Raw genomic sequence first — 26,559 nt, forward strand, 5'->3', positions numbered from 1 at the left:
AACTTAAAGTTATTAACACAGTTGACAGCTTTAATTTGAAAATAACGTAATCTATTTGTGTGTTACGAATTGAAGTAGATTTTTTGTTGTCAGTGCAGAAGAGACTTCTGTTGTGGAAACAACAAAGACCTTTGACCCGATGTTTCTCTCCCTCTTTGCATTGCGTTCATACAACAGCCTCTCACTGCCTTCCCGGGAATGAGCGGGGAGGTTACAGAGGGAGACGCGCTGTTTGCTGCCAGGTGGAGGCGATGTCGCTCCTCCTGTCTCCTCCTCCTCTCCTCTCTGCTCTGCTCGGCCACTGAGCTCTCAGTGAGTCTGCTGGGTGAGATCATTACCAGACACCAGGCTCCGGGACCTGACATTCACCGATCAGCAAGGCTGAGCGAGAGAGCGAGAGAGAGGGAGAGAAAACTCCCCGATTCCGATGCAACCGGCACCGTCCCCTGCCTCCGCGCCTCGGCTCCACTGACGGCTCAACGCGCCGCTGACATTTCCCCGCTGGATCTTTTTTTAGAGGGGGGGGCTTGTAGTCGGATGCGGGCTTGTTTTGACTGCAGTAATAGTGCTACTCACCCCCTCCTCCTCCTCTTTCTCCTCCTCCTCCTACCGACCGAGTAGCGGATTTGCGAAGGGATCTCGGCGCCGAGTGACCAGCGATCCTGCAAGACGCACGGGAGAGGGACGCACGGTGCGCGGCTCTCCACCACACCACCACCACCACTCCAGGACGCAGGAGCCTCCACCGCATCTCGTTTCTGCCAGGAATCGGACATAAGCGCCAAGTTTCCGATTGGATTTTCCTCTCTGCCTCCGGTGCGACTACCTTGCTTCTGTCATCAGATCGGCTGCAAATCCTATTTTCGCTTTTTTTCCCCCCCTCCCTCCCTTCTCCTCTCTTTTTCCCAACCACGATTGACGCCATTTTCCTCGGGGGTTTCTGTCAAATATAAGTATCTATATTTATATATATATAGTGTTTTGGCACCGATTGACAGCTCCACGGGAGGCTGTCATCCCATCCGTCGCCTGCGTAAAGTGTGTCCAAATGGATTGTAAATGATCTTGATAAAATATTTACACGTCAGAGCCGAGTGTGTGACAACATTAGACATGGGTAAGTGCTCCACATTCCACACCTGAATGCACCTCTGCTGCAAATGTCTTCATGTTTGTATTCATGTTGTGTCTGTGAGCCGCTGTGCGTGTTGTCTGTTTATCCTGTTTGCTGTTTACATCCTAACCTGCAGCCTCCTCGACGCGCTTGTCTGCCATTTCTCTCAAAATCCCCCCAGTGACATGAAGTATGTGGAATTGCTCGCAGTCACATGCCAACAAATTCGACCCAACACGCGCACGCTCAGGCCAGCACGCGCACGTTATAGCACTCAGCCTCGGTGTTAGCGTGTTGTAGAGACACAAACAGCTAATTGGGTCAATGGGATGAAGTGTCCACTACACGCTGATCAAGGAGCAGCTCAGCTCTGATGTTCACAGCTCTTCCCTTCACATGTTTTTTCCCCCCAGTGTGCTGCACCTCCTGCTCCTGCACTGACATGGGCAGTCTGTCACATAGCATCACGGCCTGTGACATGCACCAGGCGCAGGGTTGTTCCTGCTGAGGTCCTGAGTTATGTCACATTTAAGTGGATTTTTCGAAAGGTTCGTCTGTTCTGTTTGTCCAGGATGAAGCCAAGTGCTCGGGAGTTGCAAGTTGAAGTGCACTCGGCACATGAGGAGTGGGTCTCACTGATGACTTTGCATTCATTCTCGTTTCCTTTTCATCCGGAGCGCAAAAACCACACGTGCCACCACAGCTACAGTGAAGAGATGCAAGTATCCATGCAAATGTGGGTTCCACTTTGTACCTTGTATATGGTCAGTGAGAGCCAGTGTAGCATCGCCAGTATCTATCTATCTATCTATCCATCTATCCATCTATCCATCTATCCATCTATCATCTATCATCTATCTATCTATCTATCTATCTATATATCCATTTTTTCCATCTATCTATCTATCTATCCATCTATTTTTCCATCTATCCATCTATCCATCTATCATCTATCATCTATCTATCTATCTATCTATCTATCTATCTATGCTTGCCTTTCTTGGAGGTGGTTGACAGTGTGGATGAAAGTGACGGCCACACTTTGACTGGGCTCAGTAGTAAATGGCAACCCACCTCAGTTATTAGCAGCATCCAGAAACCTCAAGACACAACCCTTATGTGAGAGCTCCAGAATGTCTTATTGAAAGTGTGGAAAAATGGTCAGATCTCGAGAGTGTGTGGAAATGAAGGTGTAGAAATGAGCACTGGATTAAAAAGGAGAACAGGGGCATGAGAGGAGAGGCACTTGGAAAAAAGAAGTGCGTGACTAGGTGGAGAGAGACGGGGGTTAAGGGATGGATAATAGAGGTGATTCAGACGCGGATGGAACCATCGATCTTGTCTTGTTAACAGGTTTTGGGGCGGTGAGGGAGGGGGGGGAGTTAAAACTCCAGCAGTGCCTGTTTGTGGTGTAAAAGTATGAATCAGGCTACTAAACTTCCTATTAGGTAATGAGATGCCCATGCCACTTTTAAATTAAAGCATGAGAAATCGATTAGGTGTATCCCCCTTCTGAGCTGGATACCTCGGGTCGAAATAAGATCACAGGGAGAGGGAGGAGAGGTGGGGGGTGGTGGTGGGGGGGGGGGGGGGGGGGGGGGGGGGGGATGTGAATGGGATCCAAGGACAAATCTAACTGTTGGCAGGCTCTCTTAGCAGAATATCAGCACTGGAGCACCTTTTGGCAGAGCACACAGAAAAAAAAAGAGGGAGAGGTAGGAGGTGGAGGGTAGATGAGAGAGGTAGAGGGGGAGAAAAGAGAGGTTGTCGGGCTGGAGGGGGGGGGGGGGGTGGTGAGGTAAAGGGAAGGAGGAAGATAGTTGGGGGAACAGGGGAGGTGTTTTTTTGCTGACAGCCATTTTGTGGCTTCTGCTGCAGTTAAAATGGTTTAGCATTCATCTGCTTCCACGGGGTAGTTAGGTGAGGATGGGTTTTTAGTGCTCTACCTGGCATATGGCTCATCCAGAGGAGTGTGTGCGTGCCGGCCTGCACAGAGCGGCGGCGAGGCCATCATTTTCTATTATGGCTGTCCCACACATGGTACTTTATGATTGTACTCCTCGCGGCCCTATAGCCCAACACATGCTTGTGCCATCCATGCTGCACTGGGGAGAGGGAGAGGAAGGGGCTTTATTTTGCATTTCACATCCAAATAGAAGTTCTTAAAGAAGCTGAATACACTCTGCTGATGTGGTTGGGGTGAAAAAGATGACTTCCTTCACCTCGCTCTGCACTGACGACTAGTAGACTTCCAGCATTAATAAAAAAACATGCTCTGGCCCACAAAATTTGGAAGTGCTAGAAAGCTGGGGCCGTTATTTTTTTATTTTTTTCCCCCAACCAAAGATTGGATCCTTCTAGAAACATTGGTTTACACGATTGCCCCTTTCACCGGAGGGCACGGAATAAAAGAGAAAAAGGAGATAAATGAAAAACGAAAATGGCAAACAGACAATGTTCATCATCCCTCTGAGATACTCATCTCCAGCCAGGGATGGCCGAGCCTCAGCTACAACTCTCACATCAAAAGAAGAGGAGAGAAAACAGACTTCACCTTGTGCAATCACACGGGTGTTTGGTGTGCTTGTGGATGTGTGTGTGTGTGTGTGTGTGTGTGTGTGTGTGTGTGTGTGTGTGTGTGTGTGTGTGTGTGTGTGTGTGTGTGTGTGTGTGTGTGTGTGTGTGTGTGTGTGTGTGTGTGTGTGTGTGTGTGTGTGTGTGTGTGTGAGCTATTTGTGAGTCCACCTCAGGCACTGGGCTGCTGGGTATGCAGCCTTAAAAGGTTGTGTTTCTGCTGCCATCTCTCTCTCTCTCTGTGTTTCTCACTCCGACTCTCTCTCCCTCTGTTATGTCTGAGCGTCTGTATCGTTCACCATCTCTGCTCTGTCCATCTGTATTCCATTATCGACGCTTTATCATAATTGTTTTCAAAAAGGACGAGGCAGAATGTTGGAGGAGCGTCTCGCTCACAGGCGCTCGCGTCCAGCACAGGGAATGACCTTATGCTGTTTGAGAGGGAAGCTGGTTAGCGCTGGCAGTTTTGAGAACATAATAAAGCTATTTATGCAGCGAGTCTGGCCGCTCACAATCACCCTGCTGTCTGAGGCTAGTCGAGGTGTGTATATATATGTGTGTGTGTGGGTGAGAGAGTGTGATAGGAGAGCGAGAGAGAGGCAGAGAAGACAGTGAGGCTCAGGCTTGCTTGGCGAGGGAGGCCCGAGGAGGGGTCAGTCTTACATAAACTCTCAGCCTGTCTGCCAGTAACAGAGAACTAACACAGCTTAGGGCACCAAGCAGGGAGGGAGGAGGAATAGTCATGACCCATCTAAGTAGTTTACACAGTAATGGGCCAGAATGAGGATTGTGCTGATGTATGACGCCATTTTGTTGTCATATCGGGTTATAGTTGAGAGAGGGGGCACTGAGTCTTAAGAGCGCCACTGAAAGTGGATAAGTTTCATTTTGTGTGTGTATATGTGTGATGTTGTGGTTGGCAACTGTCTCTTTTTCCTGTCATTGTCCTCAGTCACATGGCAGACAGGGTGGCTTCCACACATGCCATTAGGGCGAGTCACCCAGCTGACATTAGAGACTGGGAGGACCAAACAGGGTCATGTGGGCACTGTATGACCAGCCCGAGACCCAGCCAGAATTCACCGTCTTTTCGTTTGTACCCATGTAAAACCTTACTCAAGGACAGCAGCAGCAGCAGCAGCAGCAGTGGTTTTGCATGTTTCAGCCCATTAAATGCAAATTGCCTTTACTGTACATTACTGCTGACTGTTTTCCAAAGCATACCTTGGAAAAGTTTTTGGACCCGTTTCCCGACTTCCAGGAAGTCAGGGGTATTATTCATTTTAATGAGGGTGTTAAATCATGTTTCAGAGATTTTCATGGGATAGGCAATCATTCAAACTGAATTATTATATTTATGTGTTACCGGTGTTGCGGGGTTATGCAGGGTCTATTATGAGGACTAGTTTGACTGGAAGTGTCACTTTAAGGAGCCTTTGTTACTGGAGATTTCAGATTGACAAGGGCATTGCAACAACAAGCTTTGCTGTTGGGAAATCAAACTCTCAAGACAAAAGTATGACAGTGTAAAATTGATGATGAGAAGGGTGGCTGCTGGGCCACCAATCTCAGAACCAATCAACTATCGTCTGACAACAAATTGCCCCAAAAATTGCCCTTTGGCTTCCTGTGCAGACAGCGGATATCTTAAATTTACCGTTCAATGTTTGACTAGTTTCTTTTACCAGACGAGTCGAAGGTTTCTCCACACAAAACACAAACACTGATACATTTTGTTGGTGTTTTCTGTCCAACAACATTTTGGCTAATCTCTATTAACAGCTATCCACATATGAATGCAAATAAATTTAAATGCATTTCCGTCAATGTGTTTTTACTCTTTTGCTCTCCACACGGACTGTTAACCCGTGGGCCTCCTCAAACGTGATTGGTCAAACCAAAAACAGAAACCAGAAGGCTTCAGGCCGCAAAGTTGTGTCCCTCGTCTCCGGATTCTCTCACATGCAGAATCTCTTCATTGAAATTACTTATTGGTATAACCCTTGTTGTGTGGTTATGCAGCATGTGGAGTCTGTTTCGAGGGTTAGTTTTACTGGACGTGTCAAATTAAGGAGGTTTTGACACTGGAGACTTCAGAGTGACAAAAAGCATTGCAATAGCTTTATTTGGGAATCAAACAAAAAAACAAATAACTATGTAAAAAGGATAATGGGAAAGGTTGCTGCTGACTTTAAAGTCTCTCCCTTGGAAGTTTTCTTAAAAGCAGTCCCTCCTCAGAAATGCAATGAATGTGAAGTTTCAGTGATGATGGATTGCCTACCTCAAGCAAGTTTTGCAAGCTCCTTTTCATACTGCACGTAATGAATGAATCAATGGCAGAATCGATTGCTTCCAGTGAGGTGGTGGAATCGATCTGGAAATCTTTTCATATCGTCTCGTTTCCTTTTATCTATTTGTCTCTTTCACTGGCTATGTAACAACCACCATGAAGCGACGCGAACCAGAAGACCAGTTTCACACTGAGCGACAAGGTTCACAGAAACAAGATTTATTATTTTAATTTAGTCTATAAATGACAGAAAACATTGACTTTAACCTCAGGGTCAGATACTGTGTGTGTGTGTGTGTGTGTGTGTGTGTGTGTGTGTGTGTGTGTGTGTGTGTGTGTGTGTGTGTGTGTGTGTGTGTGTGTGTGTGTGTGTGTGTGTGTGTGTGTGTGTGTGTGTGTGTGTGTGTGTGTGTGTGTGTGTGTGTGTGTGTGTGGACAAGTTTGTTGAAATACCTTTGTGGATTATGATTATTCAATCACACTGTAAGCATGTGCTGTGAGGTCTGCTGGGTATTATGATGGGGATCAGCTGTAAGTACAGTAGCGTGGGCTGGTACAGGAGTGCACACACAGAGACAACACACACACACACACACACACACACACACACACACACACACACACACACACACACACACACAGAGAGACAGGTCTAGTGTAAAATACCTACAGTAACCATGAGTGCATTAGCGGGTAGTAGGAGGTGGGTATAACTCTCAGTGTATACGCCGTAAACCTTTTGTTCTCTCAGGTCACTTTAAGTCTGCAGCGAGCAGAAAGCTTTAACTTGACTCATGTCCGCAGGTAGTCTGGGTTCACATCAGTGTAAATGGTGTCAGTGGAAGATCGTTGTGTGAGACAGCATTCTCCACTTCCAGCTCAGTCATGCCTCGTGTCATATTGACTGATGGGATTCCCTGGAGCTGTAGTAAGAAGTGTAGTGCAATGTTTGTTTTGCTTGCTCTCTGTTTATATGCCAGTGTGTATGTCTGTGAAAGTGTCTGTGTGTAAGTGTGTAATATACGTCTGTGCCTGCATGTGCAATGATCCAAAAGCTGAGACCTGAGTCCTCTGGAGAAATGGTTTACCACAGCCTTTTTCTCCAGAGATTAGAAATAGCAGCAGGAGTGTAGATGTGTATTTGGTGACAGCGACATGGTCATTTGTGCGTTGACATGTGTGCGCAGTTATGTACAGAAGTGTATGGAGGTTTCGTGCATGTGCGCAGCGATGCCGCTGCATGCGTGTGTAAAACAGCTCAGACGCTGGTTTTTCCAGACCAGCTCGTAAACCACATCTGGGGAAAGAATTTAGATTCCTTCCCTCCGTCTTTCTATGCTGCCTTCCCCTCCCCCCCCCCCCCTGTGTGATTTCCTTCCTTCTTCCCAGCTTTGGTGAAAAAAAAAAAATGGAAAAAAAACAGAAGTCAGCTTCTTTCATTTTTTCTCTCTCCTGTCCTCAGGCTAACTTCAGCCTGGTTTCGGAGCAGATACGTTTTTGCGCTGATCACTCAAGTGTCTGCGCGACTGTGACTCAGATCCGTCACTGTGATAGAGTGAGGGACAAAGTGAGGGAGATGAGATTAGTAAGTAAAGATTAAAGACGAGATGAAAGAAAGTGATGGAGGGAGTCTAAACATTATTTTGTTGTGCGAGGTGCAAAATGCAAATGAGAGCGTGACAGCACACCTCTACAGCTCTGGGATGAGCTTGTGTGTGTGTCTTCAGTACACAACAGGCAGCGAATTATGTTGATAACAGTGGTACGGCTTGTGCAGAGAGGCAGCGCTGGAATGGAAGATATGGAGATGACAGGACAGGATGTTTTAGTCGCCCTTCTTTCACTAATCACATTTTTTACTTGCTCTCTCTGTAGACTGTCCCTGGCTTCGCTGCGTTCCAGTGGGACAACCGACCCAACCCCAGTAGCTGATTGATAACAGCCAACCCGTCGGACAGACTACTGTTCTCAATCTTTCTTTTGGCTGGCCGCCACAGCTTCCCCCCATCCTGACTGGCTCTGGCTGGAGCGTGGATGGAGCCAAGGGATCTGGTTGGCTCGGCCCGACCCAAAGAGGTGGAGTTACAGGGTGGCAGGGTGGGGCCAAATGAAGAGGACCGGGATGGAGCACGAGGAGCACACGGCCTGGTGTGTGGTGATGATGTGATTAACGGTGCTGCCAGTGAAGGGGAGGGGCTTGAGGAACAGGGGGAGGGGCTTCTGGAGGAGCAGGAGTTCTCCATCAAGGAGGCGAGTTTCCAGGAAGGAAGTCTAAAGCTGAAGATCCAGACCACCAAGCGCACCAAGAAGCCCCCCAAGAGCCTTGAGAACTACATTTGCCCGCCGGAGATCAGGATGACCATCAGGCCTCCAGCTGGAGAGGGCAAAGCGGGGCGGCGAGGGGGAGCAGGGCGGGGCCAGAAGGACGAAGAGCGAGGTCCCCCCAGAAAAAGGGTAAGCCAGCACACTTACTGTTTGTGTTGTATTGGTTTCAATTTGGTGTCTAGCATTGCATGAACAGTATGTTTACATTGTTTGAGCTTTGACTCATGTGGCATCATCTTATCTCAACATCTCACTCCCTCGCTCACACACTCCTCCTCCTTCCCCCGCCCGTCAGTAGCTCCTTTCCTCACTTGGCTACAAAGGGTCAAAGTTTGCTGCGTAATTGAAACCAGTCATGGCTAGCTGAGATCACACAGTGACACACTCGAGCACACAACACACACACACACACATAAGAGCTGAGAATAGGGCTGACATAAGCAAGTGACAGCTGGTGTCTGCTTTCTCCATTTGTGGTCATATACGCGGACCTTTTCCTGTCTCCTCTCCTCTCCTCTCCTCCGAAATCGGCACTTGCCGGCCCCCTCCCTCCATCACTACACACTACGCCGGTGTTTGGTGTGTGTGTGACACTGTGTATGTACAGGTCCTTGGGGGAATCTAGTGTTTGCAGTGTGTGTTGACCTACATGGTGGTGTGTGTGTCCAAACCTGACAGCCATCTCCATGTCATCGAGCTCGACAGGCCCAGCAGGAGCGCAGGCGTCATGTTGTCAACATGATGCTGGGGGCCGTGTTTTTGCCGTGTCGTACCTCAGTGGTGGTGTTGTGTTGTGTTTTTAATTCAGATTCAGGGGCTTGTAAGGTAACACAGCTGCAGGACTGTTGTTTTGACGTGTTACATGGTCTTGCATGGTCAGGTACATCTCCAGTACATGTCTGTTTCAAAGGGGAATGATACCACAGAAAAAAACATCAGCCATTCAAATTTTGAAAAGACAACCAGCATCATCAAGAATTTGTTATGGAGGGAAATTGGTGCGTGGTTAACCAGCCGTGTAAAATCATCCAGTTTATTTCGTAACTGTCTCTTTTTCTAAAGAAATGAGGTCAGATAATGAAAGGAAGTACAGTCAGTCAGAAATGACCTGCTGATCAGTCTGCCTCATGAAGCCTGCTGTATACAGGTGCATTCTTTATATTACTGTTTCACAAAAAGGGGTTAAAAGATAAATGTAAGTAGGTCACAAGATGATTAACGAGCGAGAAAAACAGAACAAGACTATGTCATAACATGGTGCATGACTGGACTGAGTATGGCCAATGTATGAAATTGAGGTTGTCCTTGAAAAGTCATGTGAAACCAGTGTTAATCACTGTTTTCAAATGGAAAGCAGCTACTGCCAGATTGAAAAGTCGGTAAACATTGGGAGCTGACGTAATTGATTTTGTTGGTGTCATTGCGTTTTATATGTATGAAAATTGACTGCTCTTTACTAATGAAGATATTCAATCAATCAATGAAATTTTATTTGTACTGCCACCAATGACGTTATGTTTCCATTTGACGACAATTAGTTAATCTGTTAAGAAACAGCATTGTTTTTTGAGGGGACTGATATCTATGGGTGTGTGGAATTTGGTGCAGTTTGATCGAATATAAGGGGGCTGTAAGGCCTTGGCCTAGGTATGAGCTCTAATGAGATTTCTTATGAATTACTGGCTTATCTTTGTTTAAGTCCCCAAAGATAAGGAATAAAGTTGTGCTTCTGTGACAGATTGTTGCAAATAGTTTTATAATTGGAACATTGGGTGAAATCACCAACTCACTCTGACACCATGTGCTCATAGTCTGAGATTCAAAAACGAAAATGCAACCAAATTGCAAAGAAAACATGTGAGTGACTGTTGCTTTGTCACCTGCAGGTTTCGACATCATCCATAGCCACAGTTTCAGCTAGTTGTCTTCAGGATGGACATTCTCACCATTAAGTAGATGATGAATATGTCTGACCTGAAGTTACCTTCAAGAATGAACATGAATGTTTACCACCTAAAGTTGTCAGTAAGCTAAGTTGCACTCGGATGTTTGAGCAGCCATTCCTCATCCAGCGCCACCCGTCACCATTTGGAAGCCCGCTGCTACAGTATGATTGACAGAGGTTGTCATAGAGACAGTGGCAGCAAGCTGGTCCCCATTGAGGTTTGGGTAGACAAGGGGTGGGGAGCGGAGGATGTGTTGGTGTTGATTCAGATCAGTTTCAACCCTTCATCCCCTTCGCTCTGTCCCTCAATCACACACCCTCCCCCATCCCCCATCCCTCTACCCCCGGCTCCCGCCTACATCCTTTCCCTCCATCCACCCATCACCTGCTACCCCAAGGGTGTAATACAGGCAGGCTCACTGGAGAGGAACGGGTTAAAGAGAGAGGCTGAGCTGCTCTCTGTCTTTCTGTCTTCCTCTCATCCCGTGTGTGTGTGTGTGCGTGCGTGCGTCTGTGTGTGCGCTGAGGTTAAATACTCTCTTTGTGGTGTGTGTGAGGCTGTGTGTCAGGAGGGGATGGGAGGCAAGGGGGGGAGCAGATGGACAGCCTCTCTGCTCTCTGTTGTATTGTGTCCAAACCTACTCTTTCCCTCTTTCTGTCTTTATCTTTTCTCTGCCTCTCTTTCCCTGCTTTCTCCCCCTCAGTCTTTTCTTCCCTCACATCGTCCTCTTTTTCCACCGCTCTTTCCCTCCTCTTCCTCCCTCTTTCACCCTCTGTTGTCTCATAGCAGATGGCAGCGTGGGGCAGCAGCAGCAGCAGCAACAGAGCAGAAGCCAGAGTGTAAGCAAGAGATGGGGAGAGGAGAGAAGGGGGTTGTGGAAAGAGAGGGAGGTGGAGAAAAGAGGTGGGGGTCAGGCATATGGAGAGCCTGGTTAAGGGGCCCCCTCTGAGGGAGTGTGTGTGCGTGTGGTAGTGTGGTGAATAGAGAGGGGGGGTAGGGTACAAAAGATGCCCATTAAGACAGAGATTTGACTCTAATAGACAGAGAAGGAGAGGGACAGACAGACAGATAAATAGGCAAACATGTAGAATGGTGCAAATAAAGACATGGAAATACCTTGTTTTCACCATTTCTTTCTTTTGTGGCAGCTATCAAACTCTCTTCTCTTCTCCAAGATTAAATTCTGTTATTCATGTGAGGAACCCCGGTGTTCCCGCATCAAAGTGCAATAGAGCAAACGGCAAGTAAAAAACTTTTAAATAGGATCTACAATATACCTTGGCCAAGGCCAAATCATCCCTTTATGTAACCACATTTATATTGAATCTGCACCAAGTTGTACACTCATAAATACTTAAATACATATAAACCTAAAGAACCCTAAATATGCCCGTTTTTGTTTTAGCAAGATCCATGAATTATTCTCTGAGAAATCAACAAAAATTGTTTAAAAAACAACTTATGTCACAATGTTAGACAAAGTTTAAAAATAAGTCCTGGATATGCATAACAAATTGTAATTTGAGCCCATACCACATCGTTCCACCAGGTTTCGTGTTAATCTGTCCAGTAGCTTTGTGTAATCCTGCAACTAACAGACAAACAAATGCAAAATGAAAACATAACCTCCTGGGCAAAGGTGAATATATGAAAAAACTGACAAATTCAGTGATAAGGCAGATGATGCTTGTGAATTATAAAAAACTAATTTAAATATAGGCTGTGTTCTGTATTTGCTATATAGTATAGCTATTATTTGAGCATAAAAATGTATTTGAAATGAGTCATTTGACCCTCCATCTGTCAGACATGTCCAAAATTGAAGAGAAGAGAAGATGTCGTTTGCCAGTCCTAAAGGAAATCTCAGCCTCCTATCAACTTCAGAGCAGGCGTCTATAACCGGGGGTCAGTGAGCATGCCCGCCGTATCAGGGGACAGACCCACATACATGCATAAAGGGGAAATGATGGGCTCCCCTTCTCTGTCTCCAGCTGACATCACACACATGCTGAATGTCCTCTCACACACAGCCCTTTGTCTGCGCACGCTGTGTGTGCTTGGAAGATGAATGTGTGTGTTTCAACTGATTGGGTCCTGGGTCAACCACAGCATCACTCCTCCAGACACACATGCCCCAAATGCACACACACGTTGACACGCAGTTATCGGTCCAATGCCTACACACGCGGGAAGCATACGCAAGCTTAAATGCATCCTCTCTCTCGCTCTCTCTCTCTCTCACACGCACACACAAATACACACAGACACAAATCATGTTGAGCAGCGATTGCAGTTAGAGAGAGTGTTTTCCTGGTTATCTGTCCAGTTCTCTGGACATGCCAAATGTGGCTCTTAATCCATTTCACTATCTGTGGAGAGAGATAAGCCAGAGCTTTTCCAGGAGTCCAGGCCAGGCTGTGTGTTGTTATTGTATGTGTGTGTGTGTGTATGTGTGTGTGAACGTTTATTTGTATTAATGGGTGTATGCGAAACCCTGACGCTAGACACACACTTATCTTGTCTTGACAGCCTTCTGCTTGGTGGTCCCCCTGGCTGTGTGTGTGTGTGTGTTGCTGCTTGGTGGTCTACCAGCAGTGTTTGGGATTATTATGTGTTAGTCAAGTGCATTCACAAGGAAATTAATGCTGCCACTGTTGCCACATCCAGTGTGTACGCATGCGATACGTGCACATGTGTGTGTATGTGTGTGAAGCCTTTTGATGTGGTTTTTTTTTTTATCCCTGGCTGAGATGGCGGTTGGTGACCTGAGGGACTTGATGAGCTCATAAAATAGGATTGGGTTTGTGTGTGTGTGTGTCAAGTGTGTGTGTGTGTGAACTAATCCTGGTTCATGACTGATTTATGTGGATGAACATGGAAATGATCACCTCTAATATGTCCTGACCAAACTGTCATACTAGGCATTTTTGGCTTTTAGTTTGGTGTGTGTGTGTGTGTGTGTGTGTGTGTGTGTGTGTGTGTGTGTGTGTGTGTGTGTGTGTGTGTGTGTGTGTGGGTGTGGGTGCACGCGTCTTGAGAATAAGAGCTGGGAATGCTTTGAGGGGCGTTTCCCTGTGGTCGATGGGGGATGGGATGTGTACGTGTGTTTGTGCGAGTGTGTGTGTGTGTGCATGTGAGCCTGCATGCTGGGGAGGGGTGAGTGATTTAGCACCACTGAAACACCAGCTGTCCATCTGTGTCTGACCCCCATACACACCCTGTACACACTTGAAACACACACCGGCACCTACACTGACGCACACACACACACACACACACACACACACACACACACACACACACACACACACACACACACTCACGCCTAACCTCTCGGCTCTTGAGTATCTCTCGAACCTGAAGAAAGTCCAGACAAAACACAATCTGTTCATCTGTCTTTCTCCCACCAAACACAAAAACACACACACACACACACACACACACACACACACTTGAACTCACAAATATACATTACACTAAGCAAGATTGCTACCTAATCAGCTCTGCAGTAGTGCTGGTGCTGCAGTGTATTCTCAGTGAATGCCTCTGCAAGGTCACTCCTAGTGAGCACACGTACATGCACTGACACACACACACACACACACACACATGCAGACACACAGACATTCACAACCAGACACACACGGTCACACAAAAGAACGCTGGAGGCTAGCAGAAGAAGAGATGAACTTTGACCCTGCTGGACATTCAAAAGTCGAGGTAAAAGCCGGACTACACAGTTGTGTAAGCCTCTGTGTCTGTGTGTGTGTCTCTGTGTGTGTGTGCGTGGTATTGTTTGTTTGTGGGAGTGGGTCAGGGTTGAGACAACTGGAGTCTGGCCTTTGCTTTCTTACCCTCAGGGCTGGATTTGGTGTGTGTGTGTGTGTGTGTGTGTGTGTGTGTGTGTGTGTGTGTGTGTGTGTGTGTGTGTGTGTGTGTGGTGTGTGTGTGTGTGTGTGTGTGTGTGTGTGTGGTGTGTGTGTGTGTGTGTGTGTGTGTGTGTGTGTGTGTGTGTGTGTTGACCATTTGGTTGGAACTGTAGCTAATTTCTCAATCAGACACACACATACCATCTTCTCAATCCGTCCCAAAGGTCAGGCCCTATTCATTCACTATTGTGTCCACTCCCAGTGGGTCGCTGCTCCTCTCCAGCCAGATGTACAGAGTGGATGATAGTGAGTCCTGCTCAAGTTGCATTTTAATCAAGACATAAGGGTGTTCTTTGCAATTATAGAAATGCCAAACGCTCTGTCGGGGAGCAGTCACCACTAAACATCAAGGCTTTTTACATCCTTCACAAATATCTTTACAAAAAGTCACATTGTAGCGTAAAAGAATGGATTCTGTACAGCTTTTTACAACAAGAAGTCATTCTTAAAATGATACAAAACAGACTTTGTGTGGTTAAAAAAAAACCAAGTCATCCTCCAGCTATGAAGAAAACAGCGAACAGGAGGGGACGCCTAAATCAAAGTAGTCATGGTTTTGATATGGCAACATCATGATAAGAGTAGACACTGAAAAAAACCTATACAGGCCTGACTTTGGTTTTTGGACAGCAGTTCACTTTGACTCACACAACAGTGGGATTATCTGAAGCGTGGCCATGTTTGATGTCCTCTGCGGTCACGAATGATGTTGAGTCACAGCATCATGTGTTCCTGGGGGCCGCTTTATTGGTATGGCTCCATCATGCCTCTGCCTCTGTGGTTAAGACAGTGTGTATATGTGTGTGAGAGGATGAGTGTATCCTGTGGTTTTGCAAGGAGGTGCAGCAGGGACAGAGGGCGATGTTCGGTGCAGGGAGGGGAGAGAAGGGGATGATGGGAGTCAAAGAAGAAGCAGGCACAGAGTATTGACTTTCACTGTGTCTCGCTTAAAGCGCAAGTGTGTTTGTCAGTGAAATCTGATGGCCCCATCAGCTGTCTGGGACGAGCCTGACAGAGGGTGTGTGTGTCTCGGTGTGTGTGTGTGTGTCTGTGTGTGTGTGTCTGAAAGCAAGAGAGATGACAGCGTAGAGGAGTTATGACTTGTGCTTATACCAATATTTTTAAACCTTGTTAACATTTTTAACATTATTTTTAACATTAGTTTGCAAGCACACCAGAAACGATCACCAAAAGATAGTTAAAAATATTTGTAGCTTTTCAGACGTTTGTGTGTCCGTGTGTGTCATTCTCCCCAATTCTCTGCTGCTTGTCGTGTCTTCGTTCCAGGCTTTGTAAAATAATCTGTCTGTAGTTGTGCTGTTTATTTATGCTCATTGTTTTTTAAGTATGGATGCGGACATGAATAAATTATATAAATGTGTCCGTCTGTCTGTGTGTCTGTCCCTCGGGGCGGCTCAGACTAAACAAACAGCTGTGTTTATGAACCAGGGAAGAGCCACAAGGGTCTTCTGTTCAGTGGTCCATTTCCACACACGCTCCTTAATCCCCCTGGGCACCTCATCTTTTACCTGCCCTCATGTTGCAGTTTGCCCCCCCCCCCCCCATCCCCCCCTTGTGTTTTCTGCCCCGCTCGGCCTCTCTCTCTCTCTCTGCTCGCTCACTCTCTCAGCCCCCTCTGCTCAGTGCAATGCTCGCTCGCTCTCAGACCGAGAGGAATGCCACTCCGTGTGACCTCTCACCTACAACAAGGAGGGGTGCCGGTTTAGACGAGGGAGCGAGGGGCAGCTGCAGTCATGTGCCCATGCAGGCCTGGGAGGAAACACACACCCACACACACACACACACACACACACACACACACACACACACACACACACACACACACACACACACACACACACACACACACACAGAAACACAGAAACACAGAAAGAGAGAGACTGAAGTTGTCAGCTAAAACTCACACACTCAAACTGCAGTATATCCTTGTGCGCTGATCCAGTCGTGGATGTAGAGCGCAGATTCTCCCGCCTCTCTATGTGTCTGAAGAGTGTGTGTCTGTGTGTGTGTGTGTGTGTGTGTGTGTGTGTGTGTGTGTGTGTGTGTGTGTGTGTGTGTGTGTGTGTGTGTGTGTGTGTGTGTGTGTGTGTGTGTGTGTGTGTGTGTGTGTGTGTGTGTGTGTGTGTGTGTGTGTGTGAACGTGCGAGTGGAGTGCAGCCTCGCACAAAGGCGTTATTGTTGGTCCGAGGGGGCCTGAGGGGAGGCGGGCAGTCTGATTGGTTAAGACTATTGTGTCTCACTTTGCCCATTCTCTCTGTCACTGAGGATGTCATTACAGTGGCTCTCAAACTCTCTGTCTCTCTCTCCCCCCCTCTCTCTGTCTTTCTCTCTCTCTCACTCTCTCTCTGTCTCTCTCGTGCATGCTGGGAATCATCTGAGGACTTCAGATACTCACAGAGATGTGTACACTAAGCAATGAGGGCATTTAAACCTGAAGTGCAGACACTAGTCATTCTATTAGACAGTTACTACTCTGTCAGCAACTATTCATAAGCATCACTTGCTGGAATACAATTTGCTTATTTTCTTTATTGATTATTATGTAGATTATTATTATCATTATTATTATAGTTAAACATTTTACATTGAAATAAAGAGTGAAAGAAATGCCTGTCCCAGTTTCTTAGTGCCCAAGGTAATGTGTCTTCAGATTGCATATTTTCTACAAAGATGTAACATAGAAGTAAGTTTGTCGATATAAAACGGATTCAGATCAGTTAAAGATACAAAATGAAACAGTTGCTCATTAAAATAGACCTGTGTTACATTTTGTCTACTTGTACTATAACTTCTAGAGCCACAATGTATGTCAAAGGATAAACACACTGCTAATGGATCATGATTATTTATTGTCGTTTGCTGCGTAACGTGAATTAAACGTCAATACATTACCTCGGCCATGAACATGATTTGTGCCTGAGTGGCGTCAGGTCGAGTTTCATCTGCAATAGTGGTCAAGACAAAAACTCCCATGATCCCGAGCTGCTTCTCGACGTCGTCAAACTAGGTCTTTTGTTTTTGGTTTGATTGAGAGACTCTGCTGAGCAGCTGAAGTAACATATTGTATGTGTCAATCAATATACCTGACGCTGTACATTCTAATGATCATGATGTTTAAGATGCTGACCTTGTAATTGCAACATCCGCAGTTGGAGTCCAGCAGGGGAACTTAGTTGTGTGTCTTTCCGTGTCTCTGACTGCAGATATCTAGTGTATGATATTTATACTGAGGGAAAATCACCCAAAATATTTCTTTTTAAGTTTAAACTTTTTACAAATTTTGTCCAATTGACAGTTGACTGATTACTTTCAGCAGCAGTGTGGTTATTTCACATCATTTGCCTTTGCATCTTAGCGTAAGTAGTAAATTAGAGATTTAATGTTTAGTATAAAATTACATCTTAATTACTCGTTGTCATCTCTCATGTGTTTACAGAAAAAAACAGGTAATTTCTCCATGTTTATTGCCTCAGTAACTAGACAAAAACGCATTAGAGTGCATTATTTTTAAATAACTTATGAGTGCGCGAGGCTTCGCTGTTGCAGACCACTGTTTGCCAGAGAGGAAGTGTTTAATCTCAGCGCAGCTTCTGTCTTGAATTACCCATCATTCCACACAGGAAGTCATCCCTTAGGATTTAGAGCAGCACATTGGCTGTTAATTGTTTCCTGTTGTACAGAAGTGGTATGATTGGGTCATATGGTGCACAGAGCACAGCAACGAGTTCCTTTGGTTTTCTGCTGTGTGTTGTGCATGTGTGTGTGTGTGTGTGTGTGTGTGTAATTTAGCCCTAACCCCCCCCCAATGTATGGGCTGGATTTGGTGTGTGTGTGTGTGTGTGTGTGTGTGTGTGTGTGTGTGTGTGTGTGTGTGTGTGTGTGTGTGTGTGTGTGTGTGTGTGTGTGTGTGTGTGTGTGTGTGTGTGTGTGTGTGTGTGTGTGTGTGTGTGTGTGTGTGTGTGTGTGTGTTTCGGGTAACAATTCACCAAATACAAGGTCTGGATCAAATGTGGATTTAAATTTTTTTTGCAATCCTGCGGTTATTATTCATCTTGAGCCAATTAAACTATAAAATAGATGTAATGTATAATATTTACATAATCTACAGCTTTAATCTTTAACCAGGATAATAATTTTGTGATTTATATGTTTACATCTGTTGTTTTGTTAGTTGTGAAATGACAAATGAGTTTTGTCACATTAGTAAAGTCCTGAGAGCTCAACAGGCTGCACCTGCACTGCTCTGTCGTCCTGTATCGTGATACAAAATTGTGAAACATTTTACGGTTTCAGTCTCTGTTTCAGAATCGTTCAACTCCGTGTGTGTGCGTGTGTGGCCAGCTTCTATGTGTGGTGTACATTTACTTTGTGCTGAACATGCGAGCTAACTGAAAAGCATAATGCTGTCACTTGAGGTTCAGCTGCGTCCATGAAAGGAACAATAATGGTACATAATGGCTGTAATAATCGCTATGAAAAAAACCTCCTCTAATGTGCTTCTTAGTGCTATTCACAGGCAGCGCACACATATGCCTGCGCACACACCATTAATGCTAATAGCGGGGATTAGATGTATACATTGTGTGGCATGTAAATATGGCTGTCATTACTGCGGGCGTGAAAACCTCCAGTTCCGCCGTAATGACATGCTTCAGCTCAACCAATCAAAGGCTTTTGTTCGGATTGAGCCATCTACATCTGAGTCTGAAGGAAGTGTGACAAGGAGAGTCTTGGGTGTTTCGCTGCTGTCTTTAGGAGCACTCCAATCTGAAGGATTGTTTTATTTGAGACCTGCTGGTGTGCATTCAATCTGGTACAGGTAGCGACAAGACCAGTGTACTGTAGACCAAATTCTTGATCACGCTCAGCGGGGAGTGAACGGAACAGAACGTATGCTGCTTGGGCCTGAATGATCAAGCCTCTTCTTTTGCTAAACTGTGGCTGTAGGCAGAACACATGGTTTGGGAATGGCTGCATTAGTCCAAGAGTTGAAGTTTTGAATTGAGCCCAATTTCCAAACTTTCCCACCCAACTTTCCCAGAAGATGCTTTGGCTGGCACAGATGCCATCAGATCAGCGATAGAATAAAGCACCAGCTAAGGGCGGCACAAGCTGAGTGAAAACAGACACACATGCACACACACACACACACAGTTTCAGGCAGCGGGTTTGATCCCACTGATCCACAAACTGTCCCACCTTGACACCCCCTCCTTTTTTTTCTCCCTCCCCTATTCTCCTCCCTCTTTTCTCTCCCCTGCTGTGGGTCTCCTCAGGCGCATGAATGGAAGTCTTTATTCCCGGGAGAACTGGTGGGAAGAACGAGAGAACGAGTAACAGGGATGGGGCGGGGGGGTGGCAGGGAGGTAGGCGAGGGAAAGGGGGGGTTAGCTGTGAGAGTGGCTGCAAGATCAACACAGTGCCACAGCTCCTCTTTTTTCTCCTCCGCCGCTTTTCCCTCCTTTTCTCCGCGTAGCCGTCCCCCCCCCCTTCCTTTTTTAAGTGCAGTGGACACAAAGCCGTGTTAGTATTCATGGTGTTTGTTTGCAGAACCGTGTGTGTGTGTGTGTGTGTGTGTGTGTGTGTGTGTGTGTGGTGTGTGTGTGTGTGGTGTGTGTGTGTGTGTGGTGTGTGTGTGTGTGTGTGTGTGTGTGTGTGTGTGTGTGTGTGTGTGTGTGTAGAGAGCTGTCAGAAACACAGATCACAGAGAAGAAGCAGCGCTCTGAATGGAGCTGGAGAGAAGCGGGCAGGGGGGAGGAGGAGAGGGGAGGTGGTGGTTCCCACAGGGGGAGAATGGTCAGCTCCAGAAAAGAGAAAAGAAGAAGAAAAGGAGAGATGAGGAGGAGGAGGGGGTGGGGGGGTGGGCAGTGCACGAGGCCACAGGGGCAGAGGGAGACAGCGTGGTGTCAAAGCCAAGGAGAGAGAGAGAGAGAGAGAGAGAGAGAGAGAGAGAGAGAGAGAGAGAGAGAGAGAGAGAGAGAGAGAGAGAGAGAGAGAGATATCATATCAATCATAACGTTTCTGAGGGAACTAGTTGTAAACGGGTCCAGGCACCTCTCCTTGTTTTTCTGCTGGTCCGCTTCTTCCCTCCCTCTCTCTCTCTGCCGCTCTCATTCTTTCAGTAACACCCCTCCAACCCCCCACCTCTCTCCCTCTCTCTCTCTCTGACTCTCTCTCTCTCTCTCCTTCTCTCTCTCTCTTTCTCTTTGTGTGTCTGTCTGGACAGCTGCCCAGTTCCATACACAGGGAAAAATGAAACACTCTAACCACCGGGCGTGCAGCCAAATAAAAGGCTGCGAAAAACTATTTGAAGGGCAGCGTGTTTGTGTCTGTGTGTGTGTCTGCGTGTGTGCATGGATTGAGTGTCTGTGCATGCTTGCTTGTGTACGTGTGTGTGTGTGCTGCTGGGGTTGTGAGATTTGGGTGTGCCTGTTTAGGGTGTTCTTTCCCAGTATAATGGTGCAGCCAGGGTGCTCTGTGCGTGTGTATGTGGGTGTGAGGGAGAGGTTCCACTCTGAGGTTCAGTTTATTCAACAGATGAAAAAAAAGAAAAAGGCTGCAGGAGAGGAGAGGGGCAGGACGGGGCATCGCATACCTCCCCTCACATCAAAACTGGAAGACAGAGGAGCGAAACGTTTTTCATCCAAATCCAGATTTAAAACACCCCGCTGAGTGTGAATGTTACATCCAGACACACATTTGTCAGTAAATACATGCTGACTCATTTGCAAAGTGCCTCTCAGTCGGGTGGTTGCAGCACTTAGTCACATATTATCCATGACCTCCTCCGTTGAGCTCTGACCTTATCTGATGGTTACATCACCAGTGGAAAGGAATGTGCGGCTCCATATCTGCCTCGATCCTGGTGTTGAGGAGCCTTTGTGCAACTGCCTGCGACAAGTCTGTGTTGTTACAGTGCCGGCCCAGAGGAAGACATCCTAGCAATGGTTGTTGACCTAGCTGCGGCGTATACGACCCCTTCACCCCTGAACGCTGTGGCCCTGAGAGCCTCGAGGGAGGGACAGTGCATCAAATAATTCGAGAACTAAACATGTGTTGGGTTTGTTTTGCGCTGCATGGCCCCTCCTTATCTGTATTTGATCCGAGGGGGGACTTGTAGAGGAAGGACAGGGGAGAAAAGGGTTGTGGCCTCACAGCTCTTGGGGTTGTGGGTTTCTCCAGGGTCAGAGTCCATGATAGTGCTGATCCCCTGACCATCGCCCCCTGCTGCCGGCCAGCAGTAGCACAGGGAGATGACAGTCTACACACACACCACATGGCAAGAACGGGGTGGCGTGTGTACAACAGAGAAATGAGTATACAGCAGTATTTTTTCTGTGCCATTGCTGCATCTGTGCAGAAACTTAAGAGTATGTAGTTTTACAGTAGATGTTCAGGACAGCAGGACCTCAAATTCTGAGATAAATGCAAATGTTACATAGAGAAAAATGCAGTACCTGTGGCGGAAAGGCAAGGACATGAAAACCACTACCTGGTAACTGGTTTTAATGTTGTGGCTGATCGCTGTGCATTTGTTTGTGCGGGTATCAGACAGTGAGTGTATTTTCCCTGGAATGTGAGAGGCGTAGAGGAGGGGAGCGGGAGGAGAGGGTGGTAGAGGGGAGGAAACTAAGAACAAAAAGCTGAACTGGTGCCAATAACCCAACCTCATCCAGAAAGGGGGGGGGTTGAGCTGCCTATCTCTGTTTTTTCTTCTTCTTTTCTTTTACTCTCCTATCAATAGTAGGAAAGGTGTCCATGCCTCCTCTTTTTATTATCTCTTTGTGGTTGCTGTTTTGTGGTTAGTGGGGAGGATACATTTTACGTGTGTGTGTGTGTGTGTCTGTCTCTAACCACCTCTACCTGTCTGTCTCTTTCTCTGTGCCCTCCTTTAACCTGAAACAGCAGGTATTCTAGGACAGGTTAAATGAGAAAGCATGTGTGTATCAGGTTTCTGTCATCTTATCCCTTTGGACTCGCGTCGTCTCTTCTCCAGTGTCACTGTGTGCACATACACACACACACACACACACACACACACACACACACACACACACACACACACACACATACATGCATCTCAGAGCTGGGTGGATAGTGTGCTTCAGAGATAAATGAGACTGTGCACGTGTGTGTTAGTAAAGGCATTTTCTGGCATTGTTAATCATAAACGCTGCTCATTGAATGCTTGTGTGTGTGTGTGTTTTCATGTTACTGTGTGTGGTTTTTTTTGCGCTTGTGAGTGATAAATGGCTTCTGCAGTTATTGTGGAAGTAGAAAACGAGTGTCACTGCCTGGCCACTGATGGGAGAGCAGAGAGAGAGAGGGGAAGAAAAAGGTTGGACAGCGAGAGAGAGGGATAGCGAGGGATAGAGCAGATAGAAAGTGGATAAAGAAGTGAGGGCAGAACAGGAAATTGGCAGGGTAAACAGTAGAAGAGATGAAGTCCTTACAAATATGTACCCTGTGATAAGAACTCCATACGTACATTTCATTTTTGCGTGTGTGTGTGCGTAGCTGCAAAGACCAAAAGCTAATCACCTGGCAAGCTGCTGATACATGAAGACTAGAATTGATTGCCCGTCTGGTTTCATACCTTACCATTTTCTGCTATTATATGTGATGGCAGGATTGTGAAACGCTTTTGAAATGTGTGCATCTACGGAATGCACGTACGAGTGTGTGCGCTTGCATTCCTGTGTGTACATGCTGAGAGGCAAGCCTGTGGTTAGGTTACATCTCCCTGCAGCGCGGCAGAACAGTGTCTTGTTGCGTCATACGGAGTCTGTTAATAACAGGCTAAACCACAAAGGCCATCCGCTGCTCTATTTCTCATCTTCCAGCAGTACAGTGATTAAGCTGCAGTGATGCGTTAGGCAGGGTTATGTTGTGAAGTAATATCAAGCTTGTGCATTTTCAGTTCCGCATGCAAGTGAACTGGGCACTGAGTGAAGGTCGACTTCGTAAGTTGCTCCACTGGAAAAGTGGAGATAGATAGTGCTACAGTTGTCAGGACATATACAGTGCTAAGTGTGTGCGACCGAGCTTTGCTGCAGCGTTTAATACTGTGTGCAGTCATACACCCCCGACGCCATCCCCCCAGCTCTCACAGCATGCAACATCCTTGCCACAGGAATTTAATTGCTCTGTAAACAAGTCTTTTGTTTTGTTGCACACTGTTTGCTCATGCACACAAGATGTATTAAAAGCTTCAGTCCTGCCGTGAAGAGAGAAGAATGTCATATCAGAGCACAACAAATCACTGATTTAATGTGGGCTGACAAAAAAGAAACTGCATGCAGACCTGGATGCAGTGCTGCATATGTATTATCTCTGTGAAGATAGGCAGGGATAGGATGTTATGCAGAAAGGAAATAGAGTGGTCATCATTTTATGAGTGCATTATCATATCATTTATCTATCCATGCAGCTATATTAAGCTTGTCTTGTGATTGCAATACGTATGTAGTAACCAGTCCTTTTTATTTTCTCTTGTCTCCAGACATACGAGCGCCAGTTCAGAATCCCTGAGCAGCGAGAGGGAGGCCTGCTGCAACTACTGGGAGATCACACTCCGCCCAAACACCAGCTTCGCAGCTCCCTCCTTCCTGCACACGCACTCACACACCCACAGCAAACACAGCAAGCCCTCACGCAACAATTCCAGCATACACACCAACACCAAATCAGTCGAGACTGGATCACGTCTACAGCACCTTCTGCGTCCCCAGCAAATCCTGCAGATTCTGAGCCAGCCAGAGAGCTGTCAGGAGCCGGTAGGACCACTTTGCTCGATCCCAACCAACCCTTCTTACGAATGGCGACACAGAGCCCCTCGCCTCAGAGATCCCTGACTCCAGACCTGCAGTTGCCAGTGGTTACAGATGCCAGTATTCTCAACCTGACGTCTCTCAGCAGGTGCGGTTCATTTTCCTGGTTACTGGGTGTTATCACGTGGTAAACAAGAACACTACACCAAAAATACTGTTCGCCATGCATAGCTGAGGGGGAAATTGATATAGAATTGTGATATTTTTGTGTTGCAATATTATGTTTTTGAGTGTTTTGTTTTTTAAAACAATTGACCAGCTCAATGATAAATGAAAAAAATCAAAAAAATCAATCTGATAATAAGCAGCATATTGCAAGATATCTCAATGTATAAGACAATATTTAAATAGAATTTAATAAGGGCTCATCTGTCATGATAACATCATATGAAAGTCCTACACAACTTTCAAACAAATATAGTAAATGTTCATACTGGTTTTGGTGAAATACAAAACATTCTTTCTCCCCACTCATCTCAGTGTTTTCTCTGTGTGCCTCTCTCTAGGGGGAGGGGTTTGCAAGAGGTCAGCGAACAGCTCTTTGGGAACATCAAGAGAAAGTACGGGAGGAAAGACTCCCAGAGGATGCTCTGTAACCCCCACAGTGCTGATTCACCATGGGGAAGACAGACAGAGAAGGGGTCGGAGAGCCCATCTCATTCAGAAGAGAGGCAGAAGTACAGGCAGGAGGAGACAGCTGAGCGGTTCCACGAAGAAAGAGAGGAAAGGAGAAAAGAGGACAGGGAGCGAGCAGTTGCTGGGAGGAAAGGAGATGAAGAAGACAGAGGGATGCACATGCTGACAGAGGAAGGGAAAGGAAGAAAGAGGCGGAGGAGGCCTTCTTTTGACAAGTCATTTTCTGTAGTGGAGCAGACACAACGGCAAGACACTGACTCTGCAGACAAGCACCAGCCAGGGCCCCCAGAACCCAAAGTAGCACATAAGATGGAGACTCACAAAAATGATTCTCGTCTCACAAGTCAAGCTGATGTCAGTGGAGAGAGGGTGGAAAAACTGGAGAGGGCAGATAAAGGCGATAAAAGAGAAAAAGGAGAGAGGGCAGACAGGGCAGAGAGAGGAGAGACGGTTACAGGCAGACCTGAACCAGAGTCAGCTCTCAGTGCAAACAGAATGAAAAAGAACCCTGTGGGTCGTCCTAAAATCAACACAGACATCCTTAAACACAGAGAATCTACTCACAATCTTATCAACAAACCCATTCTTAACACAAACCTCAGACTCCCGAGCCCAAATCCCAGCCCGAGCCCCAGGGGTAGCATCAGTCCTAGCCCCAGCCCTAAATCCAGACCTAACATCAGCCCCAGCCCGAGCCCTAGACCCAGGATGGCCCTGAGTCCTAGCCCCAGCCACAGCACCAGCTCCACAGCCAGTTCCAGACCAACCAAGGCCAAGGACAGATGGTCCTACCTGAAAGCTAAAAGCCATGCCAGCCTCGCGTCACCCCAGAGAGACAACCGGGTTTGCCCGTCGACCCTAACAGACCCACCTTCAGCCTTTCCCATCACCCCCTCTAGCCCCCTTTACACCAACACTGACAGCCTGACCGTCCACACGCCCATCAAGAGGAAACGAGGGCGCCCCAAGAAGCAGCCACTCCTGACAGTGGAGACCATCCATGAGGGCACGTCCACATCTCCTCCAAGTCCACTGGCACAGGAAACATCAGCAGGGCTAAATAGTAGGAAGAAGATGCACACAATGAACACATTAGTGCAAATGGCATCTGCGACCACCAGTGCCAACTCTAACAGTCTGAAACTGAAGCGTGGTAGGGGCCATTGCAGGCCAGTGAATAAGATAAAGCTTGGGAAAATGCAGAGCATCCTGAATGAGATCCTTTCAGGTTCCGGTCAGAATGGCAGTCTGCCTCTGAAGTCATCTTCTGCCCCTGTTACCTCAGCAATGAGCGCCATGGCATCCACCATTGAGGCTCGACTGGGGAAACAGATAAATGTCAGCAAGAGAGGAACCATCTACATCGGTAAGAAGAGAGGGCGAAAACCTAGAGCAGAAACCCAAGGCTCCAACCCTAACAAAACCACTAGGGACAAGCTTCCGCTGTCTGTCTCCACAGCCAGTCTCTATGAAAGCCCTGTAGTGCCTTCCACCATGTCTCCCAGCTCCAGTGCTCCATCCATAAGAGCCAGCCACCCAGATACCACCATGCCCAGTTTGCAGCCCATCTCAGCCCTGACCTCCAAGCTGCCAAGCAGGGGCTTCCTCTCAGGAGGGTGGAAACTCTCTCCACCACGCCTTCTGGCAAATTCACCCTCCCACCTGTCAGAGGTGGCGTCAGTGAAGGAGGTGACCCTGTCTCCCATCAGTGAGTCCCACAGCGAGGAAACGATTCCCAGTGACAGTGGGATTGGGACAGATAACAACAGCACCTCAGATCAAACTGAGAAGGGTCCCGCCTCAAGACGCAGGTGCAGTGACACTGCTAAGATACCTATTTACCTCTCCTGACATTTATTAATGAATGTGGTTGTTTTTAATGAGTTTCATTTTG

General features: G+C 46.9%; 1 protein-coding gene across 4 annotated transcripts in view; it reads left to right on the forward strand.

Moving 5' to 3' along the window:
- Nucleotides 1-256: 256 nt before the first annotated feature.
- setbp1 (SET binding protein 1) overlaps nucleotides 257-26,559 on the forward strand; it is a 36,345-nt gene continuing 10,042 nt past the window's right edge. The window contains exons 1-4 of one of the 4 annotated variants that reach the window (XM_034594652.1): nucleotides 257-1,117; nucleotides 7,854-8,432; nucleotides 23,702-24,117; nucleotides 24,536-26,476. In XM_034594652.1, coding sequence (XP_034450543.1) covers nucleotides 8,013-8,432; nucleotides 23,702-24,117; nucleotides 24,536-26,476 — 2,777 coding nt within the window. In that variant the 5' untranslated portion in view covers nucleotides 257-1,117; nucleotides 7,854-8,012. The other 3 variants (XM_034594653.1, XM_034594655.1, XM_034594654.1) reach the window with 3 other exon arrangements.

Source organism: Hippoglossus hippoglossus, chromosome 9 (assembly GCF_009819705.1).
Source record: "Hippoglossus hippoglossus isolate fHipHip1 chromosome 9, fHipHip1.pri, whole genome shotgun sequence".
Lineage (NCBI taxonomy): Eukaryota > Metazoa > Chordata > Actinopteri > Pleuronectiformes > Pleuronectidae > Hippoglossus > Hippoglossus hippoglossus.